Source organism: Podarcis gaigeae (genome assembly GCF_964106915.1).
Source record: "Podarcis gaigeae genome assembly, chromosome: 10".
Lineage (NCBI taxonomy): Eukaryota > Metazoa > Chordata > Lepidosauria > Squamata > Lacertidae > Podarcis > Podarcis gaigeae.
In genome coordinates, this window is record NC_139686.1 from 39,816,948 (window position 1) to 39,841,859 (window position 24,912).

Below are 24,912 nucleotides of genomic sequence, written 5' to 3' on the forward strand. Positions count from 1 at the left end.
ATTTACCGTGTCTTGTTTTCCTTGATAAATCCCATGTAGAGCTCAAAAGCAGCTGTTCTTACACAACACCTTTGTCAACATGAATACTAACTGTCACTGGCTTGGAGTCAAAGCCCCTTTTTAAAGGGAGGGATTAGTTCTTTTCTTTGTGCACCATTTCCTGTGTATCTGGGAAAATAGAGCTCTTGTAACTTCCAAATTGTGCAGCATTACATTAATTTATTGTCCCGCTGTGCCTTCCTTCTTTACTCATAATGCATTCTATGGCCTGGTTCTCGCAAACAGCAGATGAGCCATGCCCACCCGGCAACAATTCAGACTGCAGGTGGGAGATCCCAGGATACAAAATCAAATTTCTGAGAGAATTCAAACTTTGCAGCGTGCTACAAGTTAAGTCAATAAAATGAATGCACAGGCTGTTATGTTTTGACACACAAAATATATGTTTCTCCTTTCATCTAGGGTTCATTCCATTGATGAAATAACTCTTGTTTTTTTCCATTATTACTATTTATACAGTTTTACAACACATTGTTATGCATGTCTACTCATGTCCTTTGAGTTCAGTGGAACTATGGGTTATATGAGATGGTAGACTCCAACACAAAGACCATTTGCACTGGCCAGGGTCCTTGAGAGCAATGTTGGGTCTTATGGAATATTTATAGATCCCTAACACTTTGATGGATTCTTTATGTACCACTGCTACCTCCTGCGGTGGAGTATGTGGAGAAGCCCAGGTCAGCGTGTCTGGCGTTCTGAGTCTCTAAAGAGTGCTTTAGTTGGCTTGAAGTCCACTTCTTAATGCAATTGTCAGGGACTGTGCTGAGGAGGGCTGCACTGAGGAAGAATGGTGGGAGCCACCCCTTCCCCATTATCCTGAATCTTTCCAGGAGCAGTGGGACAGTATAGATTTGGAACAGTGGTCTGCAGTGGGGCACAGTTCAGAAGGCAGAAGCTGGGAAATACTGGATGGGGAATGGCTAGCAGAAGAAACACTAGAAGAGAGAGAGTTAACTGATTCACAGTCTCTGGAAAGCATTCACCCCCCCTTCTCCAAAGATACAGAGAGCTCAGAAAGTGTTAGAACAGAAAGCGCAGAGGGTACAAGGCCAGATTACAAGACAGAGAAGTGACGTAGATTAATATGGGGGGAGGGGAATGAGCCTTAATTGGGAGCACCGCCATTCTATGTTTTTTTCTTTCTTTCACTGTAATTATTAAATAATTTAACTGGTAAGATGCTCCTTTCGTTTGATCTTCTTATCTACGGCCACGGGGGAGGAAACTGATTCCCCGAAGCCTGACAGCAATCCTTAAAAGGAAGGCTGTGATCCTAACCCCTCACCTGGGAGAAGGTCCTATTTAATTAGGAAAAGTTAGGATTATGCCGTAAACCCGCCACAGGTCAAGCCTAGTCCTTGAGAGACAGGCTCCTGCTGACACCCCATCTCTTCTGAAGGTTCCAAAGGCAGAGATTTCTTGCTCTTGCTCAAGTGACATGGCCTAAGCAAAAAAGAGAATACAATTTCCGCTATCTTATCCAACAGTAACACCTGCTATCTCATTTCATACTTCTTCTTGGGCTCCTGCTGTGGTGCTCACAGCCTGATTCTTGGGTATGGCTGCTGATACCGTGACACACATCCTGACATAAGAAACAAGAGTTGAGGAAAGAAAAGGGACTGCCTTTAGCTCTTAGTGCTGCCAGAGATTTATATTCTTGCCCAGTTACTTCTTAAGCAGGGACAATAGATGGCACATTCTTTTGTGGTGGCTGCATTAAGTCATGGCGGGACCTCATGAAAGGCAGGCAATTTTTTTAATTTATAAGAATCACAATAGCTTTAATCCAATGGGAATTCTTTTTTAATATGAAAGTTTTCAACCACACACATACACACGACTAATGCACAGTATAATAATTCTGAACACATTTCTTAGCAATTTTACAATAACAGTATTATGCCAGCATTAGGAGAAATTGATTTTCCTTTTTCGGAATGGTAGAAAGCAATATTAAATATCTATAGTGCAATCCTATTTTTACTCATAAGTAAGTCCTACTGAGTTCAACTGCAGGTAAGTGGGGTTATGACTGCAATGTTTGGGACTCTTTAACCCTGTCACACAACAACTACTGACTTCTAACGAGTAATCATTTGCTTTCTGTGCAATCTTTCAAAACAATTCATATTAAATGTTTGTTTTACTAATTATACATGATTCTAATACGTATGCTGTTAATTTGGAGGTAATTAAATAAACTAAGTTTTATGCATGGGAACAGAAGATTTCTCATCTACATTATATGCTGTAAAACTGTTATTAAAAAGTGCTGTGACTTAAAATAGCAAACTCTCTTTAACTTCCCACTGACAGAACACCTGCAGGTTTAATGAGGCTACTCATAAGGATGAAAACATCAACAAATAAATTTGTCTTCATGTAGCCAGTAGCACCAGTAACTAAACCCATGCTACCTACAGAGTCTGAGGGCATTTTCAGTTAGTTGCAGAATGCGCAGAGCTCATGCCCTGAAAAACTTGAATTTGCAAATATGCCACTTCAGATGCCACAGGGTCACGTCATAGGGCCAAAAATTATCTGCAATAAGGAATTATGTGGAAACAACCACACAGGGGAATTAATTGCAGCATGATGCCGCCATGTCAGCAAATACTGCTCTTTCATGTTTAATTCAACAGCAAGAGGCAATGTCAGACTGGTTCATATGGTAGATTATACAAGCAGAGGTTTTTAGAGTATATGGACCAGCCTACAGCCATCAGCATGGAGCTCTTGTTAGAAAGGAAGCTCTTGTGTAATTCTCAATTTCAGTAGGGGTTGGCTGTAAAAGTTGCCGGTAGAGTAACGCAGGTGCATAATCATAATATTTCTCTCTCATATAATATTCTATATTTTATAGATGATTCCTACTCAAATTCTAAAACTTTTTTTTTTTTTTGGATGGACTGTGGCCCAACCTGAAAAATGACAACAGATTTTATACCACCAGCAGCAGATACCACATAATTGAAAGATCCCCAAGAACACTCACTAGTGTATGGATAATTCTATCATAACAAGTCTGCAAATGTAATCCATTTAAAATCTCATCAAATTTGGTGACATATTATAAAGGAAGCCAATTTTTTAAAAGGTGGTTATAAAAACACAAGAGGAGAGGAAGGAAAGAACTCATTCCACATCGATATAAGTTATTTCCCAGTTCTTTGTGAACATATACTCATAACGAAAAAAATTAAAAAGAAATATTGTGCCATCGTTTCAAAAACTTTTGACATTGAGTGCACCTATGAAGTACCATGTATCAAGGTTATTAATGGACTTGAGACTGAATGGAAAATATAAGGTGTGCAAGGAAACAAAGGGGACACATTGGAAACCGTGTGTTTATGGGTGTGTGTGTTGGGGGAAGTCCAGAAGGGATAATTAATTAGTTTTAATTTGTGTTATGTTGATAATTTTGAATAAAAAATATTTTAAAAAAACAACTTTTGACATTGAATAATGTACTTTAAAATATAGATATGAATTTTCTCAATGAGAAGAATCTTAGGGCTCTTTTATGCATTATGAATCATATGTGTTGGTGTCTCCTCCACTGATGAAAGGTATCTATCCACCAAATGGTAAAGGAGGTCATTTTTTTTTACAATTCCTCCTTTTCCTCAGTCCCTTGCCCCCAAAAATCTGCTCTGGGAGGTTAAGGAAGCTTCTGCAGCAGATAGAGTGCATAAGGAGAAGCAGCAATCACTGAGAATGCCTCCTCTACCTGTTCTGCTGATGGTTGTCTTGTGTTAGCGGAGAGTACACTACTGAATGCCTCCCTATTTCATGTGTACTCCAAAATAGGCAAATATATATTCATCATTGCATGAGCCAGAGAGTCATAGCTCCCTGCCTTGCTGTGTAATGGGAGAAGTGGATGTTGTCGGTCACATTTCTATCACTTGTGTCAATGCAACATACATAGGAAATACCATTTATTTCACGCAAAAACTAGAAAGTAGGATCGTCAAAAACAAATAAGTAACAACAATGCATGGACTATGCAGATGAGCCAAGACAGCACTGAGTAGCTAGGAAATGCTTCTGTGAGATAATGGACCAGCATATCACAGCAATGGGTGCTTCCTGAGCCTTCTACGGGTGAGCTCTTCAGGGAATTCATTCATCATCTTTCTTGTTTCCAATATCCACTGCTGTATCCACAGTCCTTTATGGTCCAGCAGCTATTGCACTAAGCCCTTAGATGTAGGCAATAGAAGAGACAGCCACAAGTTCCTTCCTGCTTCTTCTCCCAAGTATTTTCACAGCAGGCTAAGCTGAATGAGGTTAGTCACAGTCATTTCTGCGGTGGTAAGACAGATGAGATGGGCAGAACCTTCCTCCCCGTAAGGGCAAAAGGACACTGAAGATGTTCAAGAGGACAGCTAAGATACAGGAAATCTGGAACTGGAGAGCTTTACGTTTTGATTAAAAAATTAAAAGCAGTCGCAGGGGGATCTAAAATAAATTGGGGGCAGTGGCACTGTGGGAGGAGGCATTTGTTTCTTACCGGCTTAAAAAACAAACGAACTAAAATCCCCCATATGAAGATGCAAATAATAAGAGGGGGCAGGAGGCGATTTAGATCTCATTTTCCATACATTTAGTCTTTATCAAATTTATTTATTTAATTGAATAACTGCTCTACAATACGCAGCAGAGATACAGGGCATTACATAGACCAAATTCAATGATGGGGGGGGGGGAGAGTTTCAGGTATCAAAACACAGAAAAGACAAATTACACTGTCGAGATGATTTTAAATGCTGCAGGGACCCCTCTATTATTATTGCTCTTACTCGTATAACCAATAAAACATAACCAGTCCACCAAAAATAAGTTTCTGTGTTTCATTTTCAATGAGTGCAATCTGCCAAGCTTGGCTAACTCAACTGTCCTTCTAGGTGCTTCCAGACTCTGGCCATTACTGATATGGCTGTCATTACCAGAAAATCAATTAAAGGTTCAAAGTGCAAGTCAGCATTCTCATCTTGGAAGAGATTCAAAAGTGTCAGATCAGAGGATTTAACAAGGCGCTCTCCGGTTATTTTATCTATTTTGGAAGAAACACGGTCCCAAAATTTGTTAACCTTGCTGCAGGTCCACCACATATGTCAGAAGGTTCTTGTATCCTTGCACCTCCCTTCCCCAACAAAGGGTGGAATAGGGAAAGCTGATGTGTATCAAACAGAAAGGTGTGATGTACCATTTCTGTTAATATTTCAACACCTTGTGGAAGCAGAGATGGATTTAAAAGGGAATTTTCCCCACGTAGAATGCCAACAGTCATTGTCAATACTGATGTTACAATCTAGTTTCCACACCCCACTCCCATCATCCACTGTGCTCATATCCTTATTAATAAGCAACTTGTGAATTTGGATACCAAACTCTTCCGATTCACCATCCAGGATGTTAAGAGAAATTCAAAGGATTAAGATCTCACAAGGCCTGCTCCTTAACATGCAGTTGACAGATAAAGTTACCAACCTGATGCCAGGCTAGACAGGCGAGCTTTGAGTCCCTGAACTAATTTTTCCACATGTGTTTGGCCAGTGGGGGAGCGTCAGGAATGAAGTATTTAAGCCTCTAGGATCCAAAGTGTTCAAATTCTTTCACATTGTCTATCTTCAGAACAAAAAATCAGGATGGCAGTATAAATGGATTAGCGGATAAATGATTTAAAAAAGCTTTAAAGTGGGATATATGATCATGGACCCTTCTACCCCTTGCTCGGCTTATTTTTCATGGAAATTTTACAATCCTGTTGTACTATCCATATAAGGCAAAGGTAAAATTTCACACTTCATGTTACAGGTACTTGATGGTATACAAAGGATAGTTTATTTTTGTTTTTCTTGTACATATTTCCTGATTTATAAAACATGAAAACTTTAAAAAGAAGCCATTAACTGAACAGTTGATAACAGCAGAGTAAGTGTAAAAAGAGACCTTTGTGTTTAAAGTACAATAGCAGTATCAGTTCCCAGCATTAGATCAATTTACTTGCATGTGAAAGTCTGTTTCTTCAGAGCCACAACTGCATAGCATCTGGGGGATTTTATGGGATCGAATAATTTTACCAGTCCAGACCAGGCAATGTTGTCCTGTAAAATAATACTTGATCAGAGTACATCAGAAAGGCATTTGACTTGAAAGCTCAGATACGGCAATATGTTTTTCCCCTAAAAAAAATAAAAAATACCTAACAAATTCTGTAACACACGCAAAGTGTGTCTAACATTCATCCTCCAGTGTTGTTTGCTTGAAGTTTCACTGCTGCCAATTACAATTTCAAAAGCTATGGTTTTGAAAGGAGGCTGTTTTATTGCTCTTAGTTATTTTCTTGTGAATTTGCTACTAAAACTACACGGAGCTCTTAGTTCATCGGATTCTATCCACTAGCCCAAGAGCCCAGCAGCTGTCTTAAGAAGCGGAGGCAGAATTCTTTCCCCATGCTCTGCCTCACACAAGCTCCTTCAAGCTGATATTATGAGCTGCCCTCTGTCAACATGTGCAGGAGACTGCACTGTGGCAACAGCGTAAGTTAACAGAACTTCTTATCTAAACAAGGTAGGCAGGTGAGACGAGAAGTGTCTTCATTAACGTGCCTTCATCACTTTGGGTTGCTTTTTCTTCCAACACGAAGTCAAAATATCTTATACCAACTTTTGCTATGTCAGCTGTATGGCAGGGCTGGCCAAAGGCAGATTGGGGAGGTATCCTTAAAGGGCAGCACATTTGTCAATTACTTGTTTTATTTTTTATATGTATTATGCTCAGGAGGCATCATTTGGCTTTGCAGCCTCAGGCACCAAAATCTCTTGTGCTGCCACTGGCATAAGTACAATAATAACTAACGCTAGCAGAATGGCACAGAAAAGCAATGCTAGATATGCTAGCAGCATGGGCATAAATCTCATTCAACAGTAAATTTAGCCAAGTTAAGTCAGTGATGAATGCTACTGAACTGATTTCCCTTTTTTCTTGTGAATTCAGAATACCACTGTGCAGATCACTAGAGGTCTATGAAGTAATAACCTCACATCATGTGAAGTTTCTGACTTCCAGCCCCACTTGCGCAGTGCTTTTGAAATCCATATTTTGGTTTTTGAAATCCAGGGGAAGAAGGAATGTTGTTTTATGTGCACCTGCTGAAGGGGGGCTCGTGGAACTGAAGCTTTCATAATTTAAAACTAGCTGGCATTTGTAAAAAGAAAAAAAAAGTTAGTTATTTAAATATTTCAACAGTTCCTCTAAAAATAACCGGTAAGAACAAAAGCACACATTTATTATAAATCAATTGTTCGAGTGCTGCACTGCAGACAAAATAAAACTCCCTTAGGATAAATCTTTTCTATGATTCTGTGATTCTCCAAAGGACTTAAAATTGTGGAGGAAAAGCAGAGCAGCTCAATGGATGTGCTTGTAAAAGCAAAGAAGAAGAAAAGTTAGGTATCGATTCAATGATTCATTATTTGTGAAAGGTCAGATATTCTGCAGAAATTTCACTGCATGTTATCAGTGCCAGCATGCATGCAGTTTGCTCCTTGGGTGAAAGGATGGAAAAAACATAAGACGACTCTCCTACTTAAATCACTATGTACAAATTTAAGCGCAGCTTGTTCACCACCAGCCTTTCTAAGAAGAAGTGATTTCTCATTCCCGAGATGATGAAAATCACCCCCTTTATTTCTAGTACTGACACAACGGTCCACTTCATACATTTGGCAATCTCTGGAATAGTACGCAAGTGAGATCATGTGAGTGTGGTGATTCCAGTGCTTGCAGGAGAGCGGATGAATATGTGAAATGGTCTGCAAGTAGTAAGCTTAAAACATATCCTTTACCTAGATTACAGCTGATTAGAGGACGTTTTTGTCCAAGGGTACAGACTCCGGCTTTCTTAGGTAGCAAAATGTGAAGTGTTTATGGACAGAAAAATTACCATGAACCAAGCAACACTGCTACAAACAGTCATTGAAATTGCTGGTAGTCCATATCAATAACTTGATTCTGGATTAGTTAACATGTTATTTGAACAGCTAGGGATGAACCATGTTGCTGAAGGTACCATGCACCACAAACACATACCTGTTGGAAACAGCACTGGTTGCATATTAAATAAAGGTGTTACCTTAATATTAAGATCATGCAGAAAACAGCAGGATATGCAAAGTCAAAATGGTTTGAGCACTTCAACTACTAACTGTCAAAATATCTGTTTGGGCAATGTTGTTTCTTTATTACTGGTAATTTACCATGCAATTAAAAGAACATAAAAACTTTACTGCAACAGATTTCCCAAAGTAAAAACATCTGCGGCACAACATTGGGAGTGATGGATTGGACACTTAAAACTTTTCCAAATCTGTGAAAATCATGCATGCTGCTGTTGTTCTCTTAATACGAAAAAGTATTATTCTGCTGTGTCACGTTGCTAAGAATTACCTGTTCTTTGAGGTAGCAGAGACGATCTAGAAGAATCAGCACCTCAATACAAGGTCCCAGAACAACTTTCAACTGAAAGAAACATTTAGCCACAGGAGAGAAATATAATTCCATTACCGCAAACAAGCAATGTCCCTCCAATACAGTTTCCATGTTGTTTTGTTGTTTGGTGCTACATTTCATGAAATTATTATATATTTCATCTCATTATTTTACAGGGCTTAATTATGAACTTCAAAGGCCAGTAGTTTTTCACTCAGGCTGACAAGGGAAGTAATAGTGCCACTGTATTCTGCTCTAGTCAGACCTCACCTGGAGTACTGTGTCCAGTTCTGGGCACCACAGTTCAAGAAGGACACTGACAAACTGGAACGTGTCCAGAGGAGAGCAACTAAAATGGTCAAAGGCCTGGAAATGATGCCTTATGAGGAACGGCTAAGGGAGCTGGGCATGTTTAGCCTGGAGAAGAGGAGGTTAAGGGGTGATATGATAGCCATGTTCAAATATATAAAAGGATGTCACATAGAGGAGGGAGAAAGGTTGTTTTCTGCTGCTCCAGAGAAGCGGACACGGAGCAATGGATCCAAACTACAAGAAAGAAGATTCCACCTAAACATTAGGAAGAACTTCCTGAAAGTAAGAGCTGTTTGACAGTGGAATTTGCTGCCAAGGAGTGTGGTGGAGTCTCCTTCTTTGGAGGTCTTTAAGCAGAGGCTTGACAACCATATATCAGGAGTGCTCTGATGGTGTTTCCTGCTTGGCAGGGGGTTGGACTCGATGGCCCTTGTGGTCTCTTCCAACTCTATGATTCTATGATTCTATGAGGTACCTTTAGTAAGACAGAATTTGTCCATGACAGGGGGCTAATCATTCAATAATTTGTTATACAAATTATGTTAGATACATATATATAATTAGCTACAATCTTTTTTCTCATGATAGGTTACCAAAATGGCCCTTGGCATTGATCCTGTACTACCAGACTCTTCATCTCTTTCCCATCAAAACAGTTAAGGAAGGTGGGCACTGCTGAAGAAACAGTACAACTGCAACCTTGCCAAGTCTACCCTATTGGGCATCTTTAGAAAATCAGTGCAATAAAGATCAAAGTCTGTGAAATCCAATAGGCATGGCATCTATTATCAAGTAGCTTTGAGGTATGCAAAGCACATTGCAAGTGGCAGAAATCTTGTTAAAAGGGAACCATCAATGAAATGTATTAAAAGGAATGAACAGAGACCAATATGGGTTCAAAAGGAGCCCAACTTTTTTTTTTACATTTATTATACTTGAAAAAAAATATCCATATGTTCTCATTATTCTACTGACACCTAATATAATTTTGGAAGAGAATATGCTCCCAGTTAAGGGTTGGTTTTTTCTTTCTGTAGAGAGTATATCACAATATAAACTGATCCACCCCATCGTAAAAGTTTAACACAACCCAACTGTGGCCTAACATAAACATACAAAACAACTTTTCCGAAACTGTGATTTTACCATATTAAAAGCTTCCAGCTCATTCATTCTGTGCTTGTATTTTTCAAAGTACTCCATTATGAGGCTGTCTGAAATCTGCAATAACAGGAAAATTGATGATGGCAATTAAAACCTACCTGAGGCAGATACTAAAATTATTTTCTCTAATTAAAAATACTTGAAACCCAACAGAAATTTCATTTTACAATCAATAATTTCCCAACTTACTATAATGACTTTGCAGGACTAATTTTTCACTCCCGAAATTGTTTATGTCTCTTACCTGTGTTATTGCTCTACAGCGAAATTATACTTTTTTTAAAAAAAGGGGGGGGAAGATAAAATCACTCTACACATTCCACCCTAAGCACATTTATACTAGAAAGAAAGACCTGTTGAATTAAGTGGGACATAAATTCAGAGTTAACATGTTTGGTATTGCATTGTAAGGCTGGTGCTCTCTACTGGAAGTGGAAGTGTTCCTAGATCCTTTGCATACAATATGGGGTAGCCATTCTACGTTTGGGGAAGCATTCTTAAAACAGGCATCAGAATATGAAATTCTGAATCTCTTAAAAACAAGGCTAGGCTCCTTGAAATGTAGGGCGTTTTGGTAAAAGAGGCAACATTCTAGAATGTTTCAAAGTAGCTAAAATACTTTGAAACAGGAAAATCATCTGGCATGGGTGCATAATATGGATGCCCTTTGTGCTATGCAACCATAGGGAGTAAGCACATCATCCTTTTTTTCTACTTGGTCTCTGTATTTTAAATATCAGAGCAGCATGTGGTGCAACCACACAAACAGCAACTATACAGGGAAGGTTGTCCAAGATTTGGTCCTCAGATTCCACAGCCAATGACCTGCATTCACATTCTGGTTCCAACCATGTCCATAATTGCATGTATGGTTTCAGCCCAAATATGCTACAAGCCACCAACCAAAGCCAGGGAAACAAAGAGCTTAGGTAAGTCAGAGAATATAGCTTCTGTATGTAAGAGAGTGAATGGAGGAGAAGGGGAAGGATAAATACCACCGAGAGCAGCTTCTAGAAATTTTAGCAACATTACGGGTAAAAGGGAATGCATAGGTTGTAGCCCATTGTTAAACTTCTCAGGCATCTTCTACTGCAAACAAATCAAATAAACTGATTCAAAACTTGCTTTTATTGAATTATGTTATTCCACAAGAGGAAGATTAAAAGCTTGGAAGAAGGTTGAGAACTCTGAGTTCAAGCCAAGAGTGCACTTCTATGAACGTAAGTAACGCTTTGTGAAAGGGGCTTGGATCTGGCAGAAGTTTCTGCAGGCAGAAGTGTGTGTAGGTCATTTTTCCCCCAATTCCCCCTGCCCCCTACCGATCTTATTTCACTTCTCACACACTTTGGAAGGTCCAAAGTGTCTCTAGAGCATATTTTCAGGGGGGGCGGGAGAAGATAAGCTGCCCTTAGAGAAAGGGGGTGAAGGTGCATGAAGTTACTGTATTTGCGGCCCAATTTAAAATCTGGTTTTAAGTGCAGAAATGTATTTCATCATAAGAGAAGTTAGAGTAAAAAGTGGGCAGGGGTTCAACCCAGAAGACTGATGTATACTATCCCCACTAAGATGTAGCAGCTAAAGTATGCTTGGCTGTTATGCTTGGCTAGAGGTTTATGCCTTACTTTTTCTGCCTCCCCTCTTAGTTTGCAAAAACTATTTTGTCCCCAAACCAAAACTGTAAACTGGGCTTTCAATGCTGATGTTGAAACAAACCATAGTTTTCACAATCCATGATGCCTAAATGAGACATCTGGTTAAACCAGGGATGGAGAAAAGAAGTGCAGCAATTCGAATTCTATTATTGATGGTCAAACCACAATTTGCTTATGTCTGAGCTGACTCATAGGAAATCCAAGAAAGCTTCTCATACCTTACATGTGAAGGAGATATGAAGAGATCTAAATGAGTCAAAAGAAGACTATTCTATGCCGATCCCTAAATTACAGCATCTTTAGAATAAAAACAGGAGGCACAAACTAAAAATTACCTTGCATCCTGCCACGCAAATGCTCACATAAAAGGAGAGATCAGCTCACTATGACAGCAATGGAATGCCTCAAATGAAATGTCATATATTCAATTCTTAATGCTTATGTGCCACAGACTGGTTCCTTCTTCTCCAACACCTTGTTGGTGCTGGGGATTTTCGGTTTGCATATTTTAAAGTGAAGTCTGTAGTTTGCCAGCTGATTCTTGTAAATACTACAGCTGTTAAAACTCCTTATCAGATTAAACTGGAATTTGGCACCGGCAGTACACAGATTATATGTTGGTTTATATTTAAACGACAGCCATCCTTGAAATACTGCATTAATATATGTGCTTTTGTCAGGGAACTGCCATCGGAGGGACAGGTGGTGGAGAGGCTCCAGGAGAATAGGAGAGACTCTACAGCAGAAGAAGGAACCAGTAGGGGGAGAGCAGGAGTTCCAGCGGAAAGGGAATCGGGGGAGAGGCTCTGGGATACTTCTAGTGAGAACAGTGAGGAGGTAACAAGACCCCCTTTAGCAACCCCCACCCCTCGCCGGAAGCTGTCACGCAGAGAGTCCAGGAGGCGCATGTCCGTCAAACAACTTTTATGTTGGAGTAAGTTCCGTAGACGCCCACTGTCGGATTCTACCAGCGACTGACGGAGTCATGCTTTGGGGGCTCCGTTAGTGCCTAGGTTTGGGTGACCAGCCAAACCCCAGAGGGATCAAGCTTTTACGCACAAGCAGCTCATTATCCCATCATAGCAATCCGACAGTCTTTGAAAGCAGCTTGTGCAAGCAGAGGGCATCATGAGCGAACCAGCCGGAACCGGAGGAGCTGGAGCTGGAGCAGGTCCAAGCCTGGAAGAAAGGTACAGGGCGTTGGAGGTCCAGCTCGCGCTGCAAACGGCGAGGGCTCGAGGAGAGGAGGGCTCAAGATGCGGATAAGGGAAAAACCACCCCACTTGCCAGAAAGGTGCCTGGATTGGTGCAGAAATTTGGGGGGGATCCCAGGAACTATCAAGCCTTTAGGACAGAGATGCAATATGCTCTCAATCTACTGTTTGATGACTTCCCCGATGAGAACTCTAGAGTGGCGTACGTGATTGGCCATCTAGAGGGAGGGGCGAGGGACTGGATTAGGCCCCTGATGGCAGCCAATAATGAAATCTTAAAGGACACAATGAAATTTTTTCGCGCCATGGACTTGATGTTTTCCAGCGAGATTGAGCAAGGGGTGGTGCGCAGGCAGTTAATGGCGTGTAAACAGGGGAGCCGATCTGTACGTGAGTACTGGACTGAGTTCACCATGCTGATTCATAGACTGGGGTGGGACCTTGCGAGTGAACCTATTCAAATGCTGTTTGAAGAAGGGCTCTCTCCGTCAGTGAAAGACGAACTTTCCCGGGCGCCTAGGGCGGAGTCTATGGACCATCTGACTAAATCTGCGCTGTCCATAGGAGCGCGCCAGGAAGCCAGAGCTTTGGAAAAGCGGAAAGGAAAGGGGGAACGTTGGAAGGACTTCCGCATTCCGGAGATTCCGGAGCAGCCTTTCCCGACAGCAGAGCCGATGGAACTTGGAACAGCGCGCGCACGCGCAGTTTCAAACACCAGTGAGGGGCGGAAGAAGGAGGGAAAGAGCGCCAAGAGATGTTATCTCTGCCAACAGCCAGGTCACTTTGCCAGAGTCTGTCCGCAAAGGAAGGAATGGCAAGGGATGGCGGGAACTGTTGGGGGAAAGGAGGAAGAAGAAATCCAGGAGCAAGTAAAAGTCAACGCCTGGCTGCCAACATCAGGGCGCAGCAGCCAGGCCAGGGAGTAGTGAATGTGCCCACGCCGGAACCCCCAAGACCAGCGCTTGTGATAGAGGTGTTGCTGGAACTGGCAAACGGACAGCCACTAAAGATAAAAGCGCTATTGGATTCAGGTAGTTCCTGTAATTTCATGAGTAAGGAGTTTGCAGCTGAACACCAGATACAGACTATCCCATTAAGTAAGCCTTTGCAGGTTACCACGATTGATGGGAGGGAACTGTTGGGAGGAGAAGTGAGCCAACAGACTGTACCAATGATAATGAGGGTGGCAAGACACACAGAACTGATAGCGTTTAACGTAGCCACCTTGGGAGGAGCTCCTATTATTTTGGGAATGAGCTGGCTGGCACTACACGATCCGCTAGTAGGCTGGCATCAGAGAGTGGTTTCCTTTGGATCAGCACATTGCCTAGAACACTGCAAGGAGGGAGAGGCTCAGGCAGGGGCCAGGGCCACTCTAGCAGGGATGGAAGTGATGGACAAGGGGAAGGTGCCACCACAATACGCTGACTTGATTGACGTCTTTAGCGAAAAGGAAGCAGATAAACTGCCCCCACACAGACCCTTTGACTGTCAAATTAACTTACTCCCAGGAGCACAATTGCCAGTGGGCAAGCTGTATGCAATGTCAGACAGTGAGATGCAGGAGTTAAGGGAGTTCATTGACAAGAACCTCAAGCGAGGTTTCATCAGAGAGTCACGAGCGGTGGGGGGCAGCCCAGTGTTCTTTGTGGACAAAAAACACACGGGTAAACCCAGGCTTGTGTGTGATTTCATGGGCCTAAATGCAGTGTCAGAACCAGTGACGTTCCCTATGCCTAGAATTGATGACATTCTGACACGTGTGAGAAAAGGGAAAATTTTTACCAAGCTGGACCTTAGAGGGGCATATAACTTGATACGTGTGAGAAAGGGGGATGAGTGGAAAACCACTATGTTCACCCCCTTGGGGGCCTTTGAGTACCTCGTTATGCCCTTCGGTCTACAGGCGGGCTCGGCCTGTTTTCAATCGTTCATGAATCACGTCCTGGGGCCATTGCTCTACAAGAACTGCGTAGCGTTCTTAGATGACGTCCTGGTGTACTCACAGAATGAGGAGCAGCATGTGCGAGATGTAAGAGAAGTACTGAGCAAACTGCGAGAAAATCGGCTGTGGGTGAAACTGGAGAAGTGTCAGTTTCATACCAGGGAGGTGGAATTCCTGGGGTACCGGTTGTCTGACAAGGGATTGGCCATGGATCCCAGCAAGGTTCAAGCGGTACTGGAATGGAAAACACCAAAGACCAAGAAGGACGTGCTAAGATTCCTGGGCTTCGGAAACTTCTATAGGAAGTTCATCAAAAACTTTGCCCATTTAACAGCGCCCATCACGGATTGTCTTAGCAGCAAGAAAAAATTTGTTTGGACGGAAGAAGCGCAGCGGGCGTTCGAACACTTAAAGCAGGCGTTTGCGTCGGAAGAGCAACTTTTGCACGTAGATCTACAGCAACCAATGAGGGTGGAGACTGACGCGTCAGACCGAGCGGTGGGGGCCGTGCTTCTCCAGCCGGGAAAAGATACGTCCGAATGGAGACCGTGTGCGTTCTTCTCGCGGAAGTTGAACAAATCCGAGAGGAACTACACAGTATACGACCGAGAACTGCTCGCCATTCATGAAGCATTCCGGAGATGGCGGCACTTGCTGATTGGGGCGCAGCACAAGGTTCAAGTCCGAACTGACCACAAAAATCTGGAATACTGGAGAACAGCACGAGTGCTGAACCAGAGACAAGTGAGATGGGCCCAGGAGTTCTCCAAATTCCACTTTGAGATTCGTTACGTGCCAGGCTCCGAGAACGTGAGGGCGGACGCTCTCTCCAGGAAACCTGAGTACTTAGAGGGGGAGGGAGCGCCTGAGGCAAGGCATGTAATCCCTGAAGACCGCTGGGTGTGTGGGGCGGCATTGGTGGGGCAGAGGGAACTGATAGAGGGTACTGAGAACGATGAATACGCCCAAGAGAAATTCAGAGAACTCAGGAGGACAGAGGAGAACACAGGGGGGTTTGAAGAAAAGAACGGGGCGTTGTATTACAAAGGGGCACTGTACATACCAGATGGGGAACTGAGGGGCAGAGTACTCAAGCAGTTGCATGACAGCCCCACAGCGGGGCATTTTGGACAGCACAAAACCATGTGGTTGGTTACCAGAGAGTTTTGGTGGCCCAAGGTGAGGGAGGACGTACGGGAATATGTCAGGGGTTGCGACAGGTGCCAGCGAGCGAAAGGGGAGAGGGTGGCGCCAGCGGGGCTATTACAACCCTTACCCACACCAGAAAGGCCATGGGAGGCAGTATCCATAGATTTTATGACGGTCCTGCCAAAATCCAAGGGCAAAACAGCTGTCATGGTGGTGGTAGATCTATTAACTAAGATGTGTCATTTTATAGCCTGTTCCCATGCGGTCACCGCGGAGGAAACCGCCAAGTTATTTGTAGAGCATATTTTCAGGTTGCATGGCGCCCCCTTGAGGGTGGTCAGCGACAGAGGGAAATAGTTTACTTCCAGGTTCTGGAGGAAACTTATGAGCTTACTGCACGTGGAACTCAATTTCTCAACTGCCCGGCACCCAGAAACAAATGGGCAAGCGGAAAGGGCAAACGGGATTTTACAACAATACCTGAGGTGTTATGTAAAAGACAGAGAAAATGATTGGGTAGATAAGTTACCTCTGGCAGAATTTGCCTACAACAACGCGGAGAACGTGTCCACAGGGATGAGTCCTTTTCTGGCAAATTATGGGTGTCATCCCCGGGCATTTCCAGGAGAAGGAGGGGAGAGGTGGAGCGTGCCAGCGGCGGAACACTTTTTTGAAGAGATGGAAGCGATCCACCGTCAGCTTCAACTTAACTTAGAGAAAGCCAAAGAAGAATATAAGAAACAAGCAGACAGAAATAGGAGGGAAGGTGAAACTATAAGGGTGGGAAACCGGGTGTGGCTATCCACCCAAGGACTACCGTTCAAGGGAGGGAGTAAGAAATTGAGACCCAAAAGATTGGGACCCTTTGAGGTCATACAGCAGGTCAACCCAGTAACATTCAAACTCAGACTGCCCAGTCACATGAAATTGCACCCAGTATTTCACAGGTCATTACTGTCGCCGTACCGAGAGGGACGTGAGTGGGGGGAGCGTGAGAGAGAGGTCACCCAAACGCCCGTGATAGAAGAGAGAGAACGCGACATGAACGTGGCAGGAATCATTGATTCCAGGTGGAAGGGGAATCAGGTGGAATATCTGGTAGAATGGGAGGGGGAAGTTGAGTCGGAAAACACTTGGGTACCAGCAGAGTTAGTCAAGGACGAGGTTTTAATAGAAACATTTCATCAGCGTTTCCCAAAAAACCCGCAACCCGTGGCACGATTTAGAAGGGAACACTTTGGGACCACCGATGAGGAAGGGGAGTTTGAAGGGTTCCCAGAGTCAGGGGTGGGTGAGGAAGCCGACTCCGACGAAGAAGAGGAAGACGAGGAGAGAGACGGTACGCCGTGGTTAGAAGTGTTTGAATCCTCGGACGACGAGGAGAGTTCCTTCCGGGGCTTTCCGCCCTCACCGCCAGTGGGAGAGGAGGCGGGGGGGGGGGTGAAGGGGGCCCTGGGGGGAGGTGGATGTCAGGGAACTGCCATCGGAGGGACAGGTGGTGGAGAGGCTCCAGGAGAATAGGAGAGACTCTACAGCAGAAGAAGGAACCAGTAGGGGGAGAGCAGGAGTTCCAGCGGAAAGGGAATCGGGGGAGAGGCTCTGGGATACTTCTAGTGAGAACAGTGAGGAGGTAACAAGACCCCCTTTAGCAACCCCCACCCCTCGCCGGAAGCTGTCACGCAGAGAGTCCAGGAGGCGCATGTCCGTCAAACAACTTTTATGTTGGAGTAAGTTCCGTAGACGCCCACTGTCGGATTCTACCAGCGACTGACGGAGTCATGCTTTGGGGGCTCCGTTAGTGCCTAGGTTTGGGTGACCAGCCAAACCCCAGAGGGATCAAGCTTTTACGCACAAGCAGCTCATTATCCCATCATAGCTTTATACAGTTTTAACAGCAACCTTTCATAATCCCGTTTTGACAGCAGGACTATATCTTCCTTTCCACAATTGGCTGGTAAATGTTCTTGCTGAAATGCTCGTTACAATTTAAGATTCGGATGACCTATTTGCATTATAACTCAAGTTAATAAGGAATGGCAAACCAAACCCCTCAACAGCTTCGAAACTAAACACACCCACACACTAAGGTGGTACGTTCCACTGAACTTGGTGAGACTCCTGAATAAATAATGCAGAAGATTGAAATTGCATGTATCAAAGAGATATCTCACCAAAACAAATGGCACCTATCAAATCTACAAAACTTCTTTCTGGTTCATCAGTTCTGGATACATTAACAAAGAACTCTGAATTCCTTGACACTGAAGTAAACGAGACAACCTCTAGTTGGGATGAACAACTAGATCAACACAATGTGCCTAATGAAGGCACCTGCTACTTCTCCAAGCAAGGAGATAATGGGAGAAGGGCAATTCCCCCACATTCCTTGCCTTGCTTGCGTGCTCAGGCTTGTAATTTAATGTCCCAAGAGCTTCTGTGGCTCACTTGACAGCTTCTTTGCTGTCATGAAGAATGAGGTCCTCAAGGAAAGAGGGTGTCACTCCAAGAAAAAGAAAAGTGATGCCTTAAGGCTGACTCATTCTTTGGGGGACTAACTGATATCCTCTCACACTGAGGACACACCTCCAGGGATTGGGGTGTGTGTGTGTCTTAGTAGTGCGTGATTCACTCCTTAGAAGCGCAAAGAGATGTTTGACAGGTGTCTGGGCTGCATGCTAACTAGCCTGCCTGGTGTGAAGGTTGCCAATGCTTTGACTAGACAGCCTGGTAGGATGAGTAAACAACAGTGGTGAAATTCCTGGAAACAAAATGTAGTTTTCTACATAGGAAAACCAGGACCCGCAAGCCAGCTTTTGGTGAGATGCTTTCTGTTTCACAAGTGGGGCCAGCTAGGTAGGCTGAGTTGAGAGGTCTCATGCGTGGTTTATACAGAGGTATGCAGATAAGGGATGTGGATTCTTAGTCCCTGGGGGGTGTTTTGTGACAAGTCAGCTCTTCAAATAGTGAGAAGCTCTCCTCAAACCAGAGCAGAACCACACTGATGGTAAAGGGACCCCTGACAATTAAGTCCATTCGCAAACGACTCTGGGGTTGCGGCACTCATCTCGCTTTACAGGCCGAGGGAGCCAGCGTTCGTCTGCTTCCGCAGACAGTTTTTCCAGGTCATGTGGCCAGCATGACTAAGCCGCTTCTGGCGAAACGAGAGCAGCACACAGAAACGCCATTTACCTTCCTGCCGGAGCGGTACCTATTTATCTACTTGCACTTTGCTGTGCTTTTGAACTGCTAGGTTGGCACTGATGGTACTTAACATCAAAAAGGTTGCAGAGCAGCTTTTAAAATTAACCCTTGGGGTGCAGCTGTTTGAAGTTGGAAAGCATTCAGTTCATCAGGACAAATTATCTCGAGTGAATGAGGGTGAATATATTTCTGATCACCCAAAAAGGGATGAGGTAGAACTGGGAAATGAGCATACAGTACGACATGGCTTCCATAATGGGAGAGAGCCCAAGGAGAGAACCATAATATTGGGCCTTTGGGAAGAGTCACAACCCAGGAGCAGAAGGTCCCAGGGGTAGAAGTTTCATGTAGTAGGTCCCAGTTTAAATCCCCTGGCATTTCCAGGTGGGATTATACTCAGAGTGGATGTGTTTGTATGCTAAAACTAGAGTCTCTGAACCAAGACAACTGAGCCGAAGTGCTTGACTTTAAAGGAGAACATAGACCAAAGACTAACCCTGCCAGAGGCTCTGATGTGGTCTGTGAGGCCACTTTCTCCAAACCATGCCCATCAGCCAATGTCACTAGTTATAATCAGCTGGTGGGTGGGAAGACAAAGTTTACCGTATTTTTCGCCCTATAGGGTGCACCTAGGTTTTTTGGAAGGGGAAATAAATACAAGAAAAAATTATTCCCCCCCCCCCAGGCGCGGGGATGGGGTGGGGGAAGCCCGAGCTTCCCCCGACCCCAGCCCCCAGAACAGGCTGCTATCCGCAAGCCTTGGGACCCGCGGGAACTCCCGCCGGTCTCCCCAGGCTTGTGGATATCTGCCCGAAGCCCGGGGAGTGCTGCTCAGCGCGCTCCAGGCTTCGGGAAGCAGGTTGCTATCCGCAAGCCTAGGGAGCCCGGTGGGAAGTCGCGGCGGGCTGCCAAGGCTTGCGGATATCTGCCCGAAGCCCGGGGCACGCTCCCCGGGTTTCGAGCTGCAGGCTGCTGTCTGCAAGCCTTGGGAGCCCGGCGGGAAGTCGCACTGGGCTCCCAAGGCTTGTGGATAGCTTCCTGAAGGCTGCATTTGCCCCATAGGACGCACACACTTTTCCCCTTCACTTTTGGAGCGGAAAAAGTGCGTCCTATAGGGCGAAAAATACAGTAATTCTGCCTTGGCTGTGCCGCCCTATTCCCAGCAGGGAACAAGATTGCACAGCCAAGGCAGCAGGATTTAATCCCTGCACATCAGCTGAGTGGGTATTAAAGCCATGTGCAAAAGTGTTACTTGAAGCAGCTCACGTGTGAGAGCTACTTCAAAGAGGCTTTAGGAAAGGGTTTAAGACAGCGCCTGCACTCTTGTTTGAGCTAAAGGAGAAGAGAGAAACAGGATAAGGAGGAGCTTGGACTGTTGAATGATAAGGTGTGTTAAAGGGGGGGGGGTAAGAGGCTACACAGAAACTGAATTAATTCTTTGTACCTGTATTTTCTACAGAAAATGTAAGATAGGTATCTATGTCTGAACTTCTCAAAAAGAGAGGCTGAAGGACAGAAGAAAATAGTGGTGACAAGATATGACATTTCTTATTGAGAAATGTAAAAGTAGCAAATCATTAGGTACTAATCTTATCCACTTTTGTCCAAAGGTTACTTTCTGTTAATTTGCTATGTAACCATGTTCACATATCCTGGGAAATGCTGTACAGTTTGGAATTTGTGACCCAGGATCCATTTGAGCCTTGCTTACAGCGTTTTTCTAATAACCTCATAGTTGTTTGTGTTAAGTTTCTTTTTTAACTAATTCTCAATTTTTAAAGTAACTTCCTCTATTGAAATTAAATGGGCTTCAATCCAAATTGCTTAGTCTGAAGAGATCTTTAGATCACAGGCACTTGATTTCTGCCTGAAGTAACACCAATGTCAACGCATTAGAACAAGGGCTCTTGCAGGTTTTCTTTAGAAATATAAGCTTGTTAAAAAGAAAACACCATAAATAACAAACACACATTATATCCAATAAATGTAGCAATAAGTTCCAGATGATGTCAAAAAAGGGCAAGAAACTGAAAATGCAATTCAGTAAACAGAATAATCTGTGAGTCTTCCCACATATGAGGGGAGAAAAAAACTTCCCAATATAAAATGTTCTGGAAAACATCAAATTTTACTGACAAAACCAATATTGCTAATTTAGTGATATATATTTTTAATAAAAAAAACCCTACTCAAAGCATATCTATTGAACATGTGCTGTGAAATCCAACACATGTTCATTCGGACACTATCCCCATTTATTTCAATGGGACTTATTCACTAGCAAGTGTGCACAGGACTGCGGTCTCCATTTCCCTGGGAATAGAGACATAAACGGAATTTCTACCACATGCATGAATTCATATATATATTATTTATTACACATACAGAAAAATCCCTTAGTATATTACGCAAGGCCCTACTTCAGAAAAAAAATCCAAATAATTCTCTTTAGCACTATTTAATATTTACAGGGAGGATGTTGTGTCCGAAGAGTGAGAAGGAATCCTTCTCTGTTTAGAGAAGTTTTTAAATGCTTGAAGTTTTATTCTGTTTTAAATGTTCTGTTGAAAGCGGCCCAGATTGGCTGGGGAAACTGAGCCAGATGGGTGGGGAAGATGATGATAATAATAATAATAATAATAATAATAATAATAATAATAATAATAATAATAATAATTGCTCTTGGCATATGCAATTCCTGCTATTCCACTATCACTGATTTGTAATTTTTTGCTTTTTATCAATTACAGGAAATTAAATTGGAAGAGTGGAATAAAATCCACTTGCTTGCAACAATTTGGAACTGATAGGTATGTGTAACTTAAGACAAATCTACAGTAGATATGCATTTCAGCAACTGTCAAGACAACATAAGCTTTCAGATTTCAGCAGCAGAACTTCCACTAGCAAACAACCCACTGAAATAAACTGTCATCTATGAAGGTGAATTGCATGTATTGAGTAATCAGCTACTTACCTCTGACTCATCGAGTTCAAGCTTTTTAAAAGCTTTTCGAGCATAATCCAAGAAGGAAGATGATTTAGAATATACTTTCCCAATATTACAATCACTGAAATGATAAATAGGACATATTTTTGTTCTTGTTGCATTAGAAGGCTATATATTGTCATTCCACAGAGAGCATTAACAGAAAGCATGAATGACCTAACAAAATAATGAAATACATAAAATACTGTTTTATATTTATTCAAGTTTCCTTTTCAACTTCATCGGGAATACAGATCATAGATCACAGAAGACTGGAGATGCCAGTAGATCATAGATAATAGAATTGTAGAGCTGGAAGGGACCACAAAGGGTCATCCACTCCAACCCCCTGCCATGCAGGGATATTTTGCCCAATATAGGGCTCAAACCCACAACCCTGAGATTCAGTGTCTTGTGTTCTACCAACTGAGCGATGATTCCAAATGCATTTGTATTAACTAAAGTACTTATCCTTGCATGTTAAAGAAGATATTATACAGCCCTATATAGGAGGGCCTGGCGTGCTCTGGTCCATGGGGTCACGAAGAGTCGGACACGACTAAGCGACTAAACAAATACAGTGGTACCTTGGAAGTTGAACAGAATCTGTTCCAGAAGTCTGTTTGACTTCCAAAACCAAGGTGCGGCTTCCGATTGGCTACAGGAAGCTCCTGCAGTCAATCAGAAGCTGCATCGGACGTTCGGGTTCCAAAGAATGTTCACAAACCGGAACACTCACTTTGGGGCATTCGGGTTTGGGGCATTCGGGAGCCAAAACATTTTGACTGCAAGGCATTTGGGATCCAAGGTACGACTGTATTATACAGCCCATAGTTGTATCATGTAGACCAGTGTTCCTTCAAGCTTGGGTTCATCAGATGTTCTTGGACTACAAGGCCCATCATCCCTATCCAGCTTAGTCAGGGATCAGAGATATAAACTGCAGTCCAACAAGATCTGATGACCCCAAAGTTGAAGAACACTGATGTAGACAATATATAAGGTGCACAGGGAGGGGGTGGATAGCTTGAAACAGAGTATCTCCAGCAAGAAATGTTTGAATCAACAGGTAGAAGTGAAGACCTATGTTTGATGCCTATGTCAACCACGAAAAGTCTTGGGGAAGTCACATTCTCTCAAACTCAACACTTTGTAATGATAATGACTTGCCTTACAACTGAGAAGCTGAACAGTAAATATTAAGCATTTACTACAGTTGAAACGCTATATGAATGATTAATAATGGCTCGTGGTAGGCATCATTATTCACTCTTTTGTTTGACTTCAGCTGCTTTTCAAGCATGGTTACATAAACCATTTTCAAGAATAATTTGGCTACATTTGCCAAGCTTTGTTAAAAATCAAGACACCACATAATTCACCAGTTCCTTCTGAACGATCAACTTAATTAAAACATAAAGAATTTACAGGTTCAACTTGCTCGCGGTAGAACTTTGCAGAGTCCTATTCAGCGCAGGTGGCACTGTGGGTTAAAACACAAGCCTAGGGCTTGCCGATCAGAAGGTCGGAGGTTCAAATCCCCGTGAGCTCCCGTTGCTCGGTCCCAGCTCCTGCCAACCTAGCAGTTCGAAAGCATGCAGTGCAAGTAGATAAATAGGTACCGCTCCAGCAGGAAGGTAAACGGTGTTTCCGTGCACTGCTCTGGTTCGCCAGAAGTGGCTTAGTCATGCTGGCCACATGACCTGGAAGTTGTACATCGGCTCCCTTGGCCAGTAAAGTGAGATGAGTGCCACAACCCCAGAGTCATCCGCGACTGGACCTAATGGTCAGGGCTCCCTTTACCTTTACCTTCATTCAGATTTACAGACCCACAGTCAAAGAGATACTGTGAGCTATCTATGAAAGAGTTGCTGCTCTTTCAATACATGCATTCTTCTCAGGTTTCGCCACCACCGCGAGTAAAAAAAGGAGGCAAAAGTTGTTCTTCCTTAACGATATGAAATTATAGCATACTACCTTCTTTTGACTCCATAAAATTCTTCTACAATAACCTGGAGGACAGCTCGATAAAACAAGGATTCTGTAGGCAGCTGCAAGGAATCAAATAACAGCAGGGCATTAAGTTGGAACCAGACACCGCAACTAGAACAACGAAAACAGTTGGCTGTCTTCAACTAATTACTGGTTTCTGTTCATTCCACCTAGTGTTACTAGTATGTCTCTTGTTCCCAAGTTAAAGTGTTGTTCTTTAGAAATGTAACGATGTAACCATAATTGTTGGAAAAAATAAACACAGGAAACAGCAAGCACTGAATGGGGCTGAGGAGCAGGCTAGAGGAAAACAGTAAGCCCCACAGGCCAAATTATGCTATTTGTTATGTTGGTTTTACTGCAGAAATGTACCCATTTAGGATTAATTTGGTTCTCTAAAGTCAGAGGGAAAACATTTCGCAAGTTTTCAATGCGCTTTCTACCCCCTAACAACTTCATCTTCTTTCCCCGATACACACAGAAACTCCTGTGCTTCTACAAACAGTGCAATGTGTTGAAGAGCTTCATACCTTTAAGAATGAACTATGTGTTTACATAAGAAGAGGCAATACTTGCACCTCTCTAAAATGCACGGCCAAATTTATCCCCTGTGTAAACTCCACTGGGCTAACGGCTTTGCAGCAGGGACACACTGGTCTGAAAATCTGGTGTGCTGAACAGTCATGCGGCTTGTGTACATATACCAAAAGGGATGATAAATGGCGC

At 43.2% G+C, this 24,912-nt stretch overlaps 1 protein-coding gene across 2 annotated transcripts in view; it reads right to left on the reverse strand.

Annotated features, from left to right (window-relative positions):
- Window positions 1-5,896: 5,896 nt before the first annotated feature.
- Window positions 5,897-24,912, reverse strand: part of METTL25 (methyltransferase like 25) — a gene marked incomplete at its 5' end in the record, with an annotated part of 51,005 nt that continues 31,989 nt past the window's right edge. For both annotated transcript variants that reach the window (XM_083699257.1, XM_083699256.1), the window contains 5 exons: window positions 5,897-6,182; window positions 8,527-8,598; window positions 10,027-10,101; window positions 22,183-22,276; window positions 24,172-24,245. In XM_083699257.1, coding sequence (XP_083555383.1) covers window positions 6,078-6,182; window positions 8,527-8,598; window positions 10,027-10,101; window positions 22,183-22,276; window positions 24,172-24,245 — 420 coding nt within the window. In that variant the 3' untranslated portion in view covers window positions 5,897-6,077. The remainder of the gene's footprint in view (window positions 6,183-8,526; window positions 8,599-10,026; window positions 10,102-22,182; window positions 22,277-24,171; window positions 24,246-24,912) is intronic.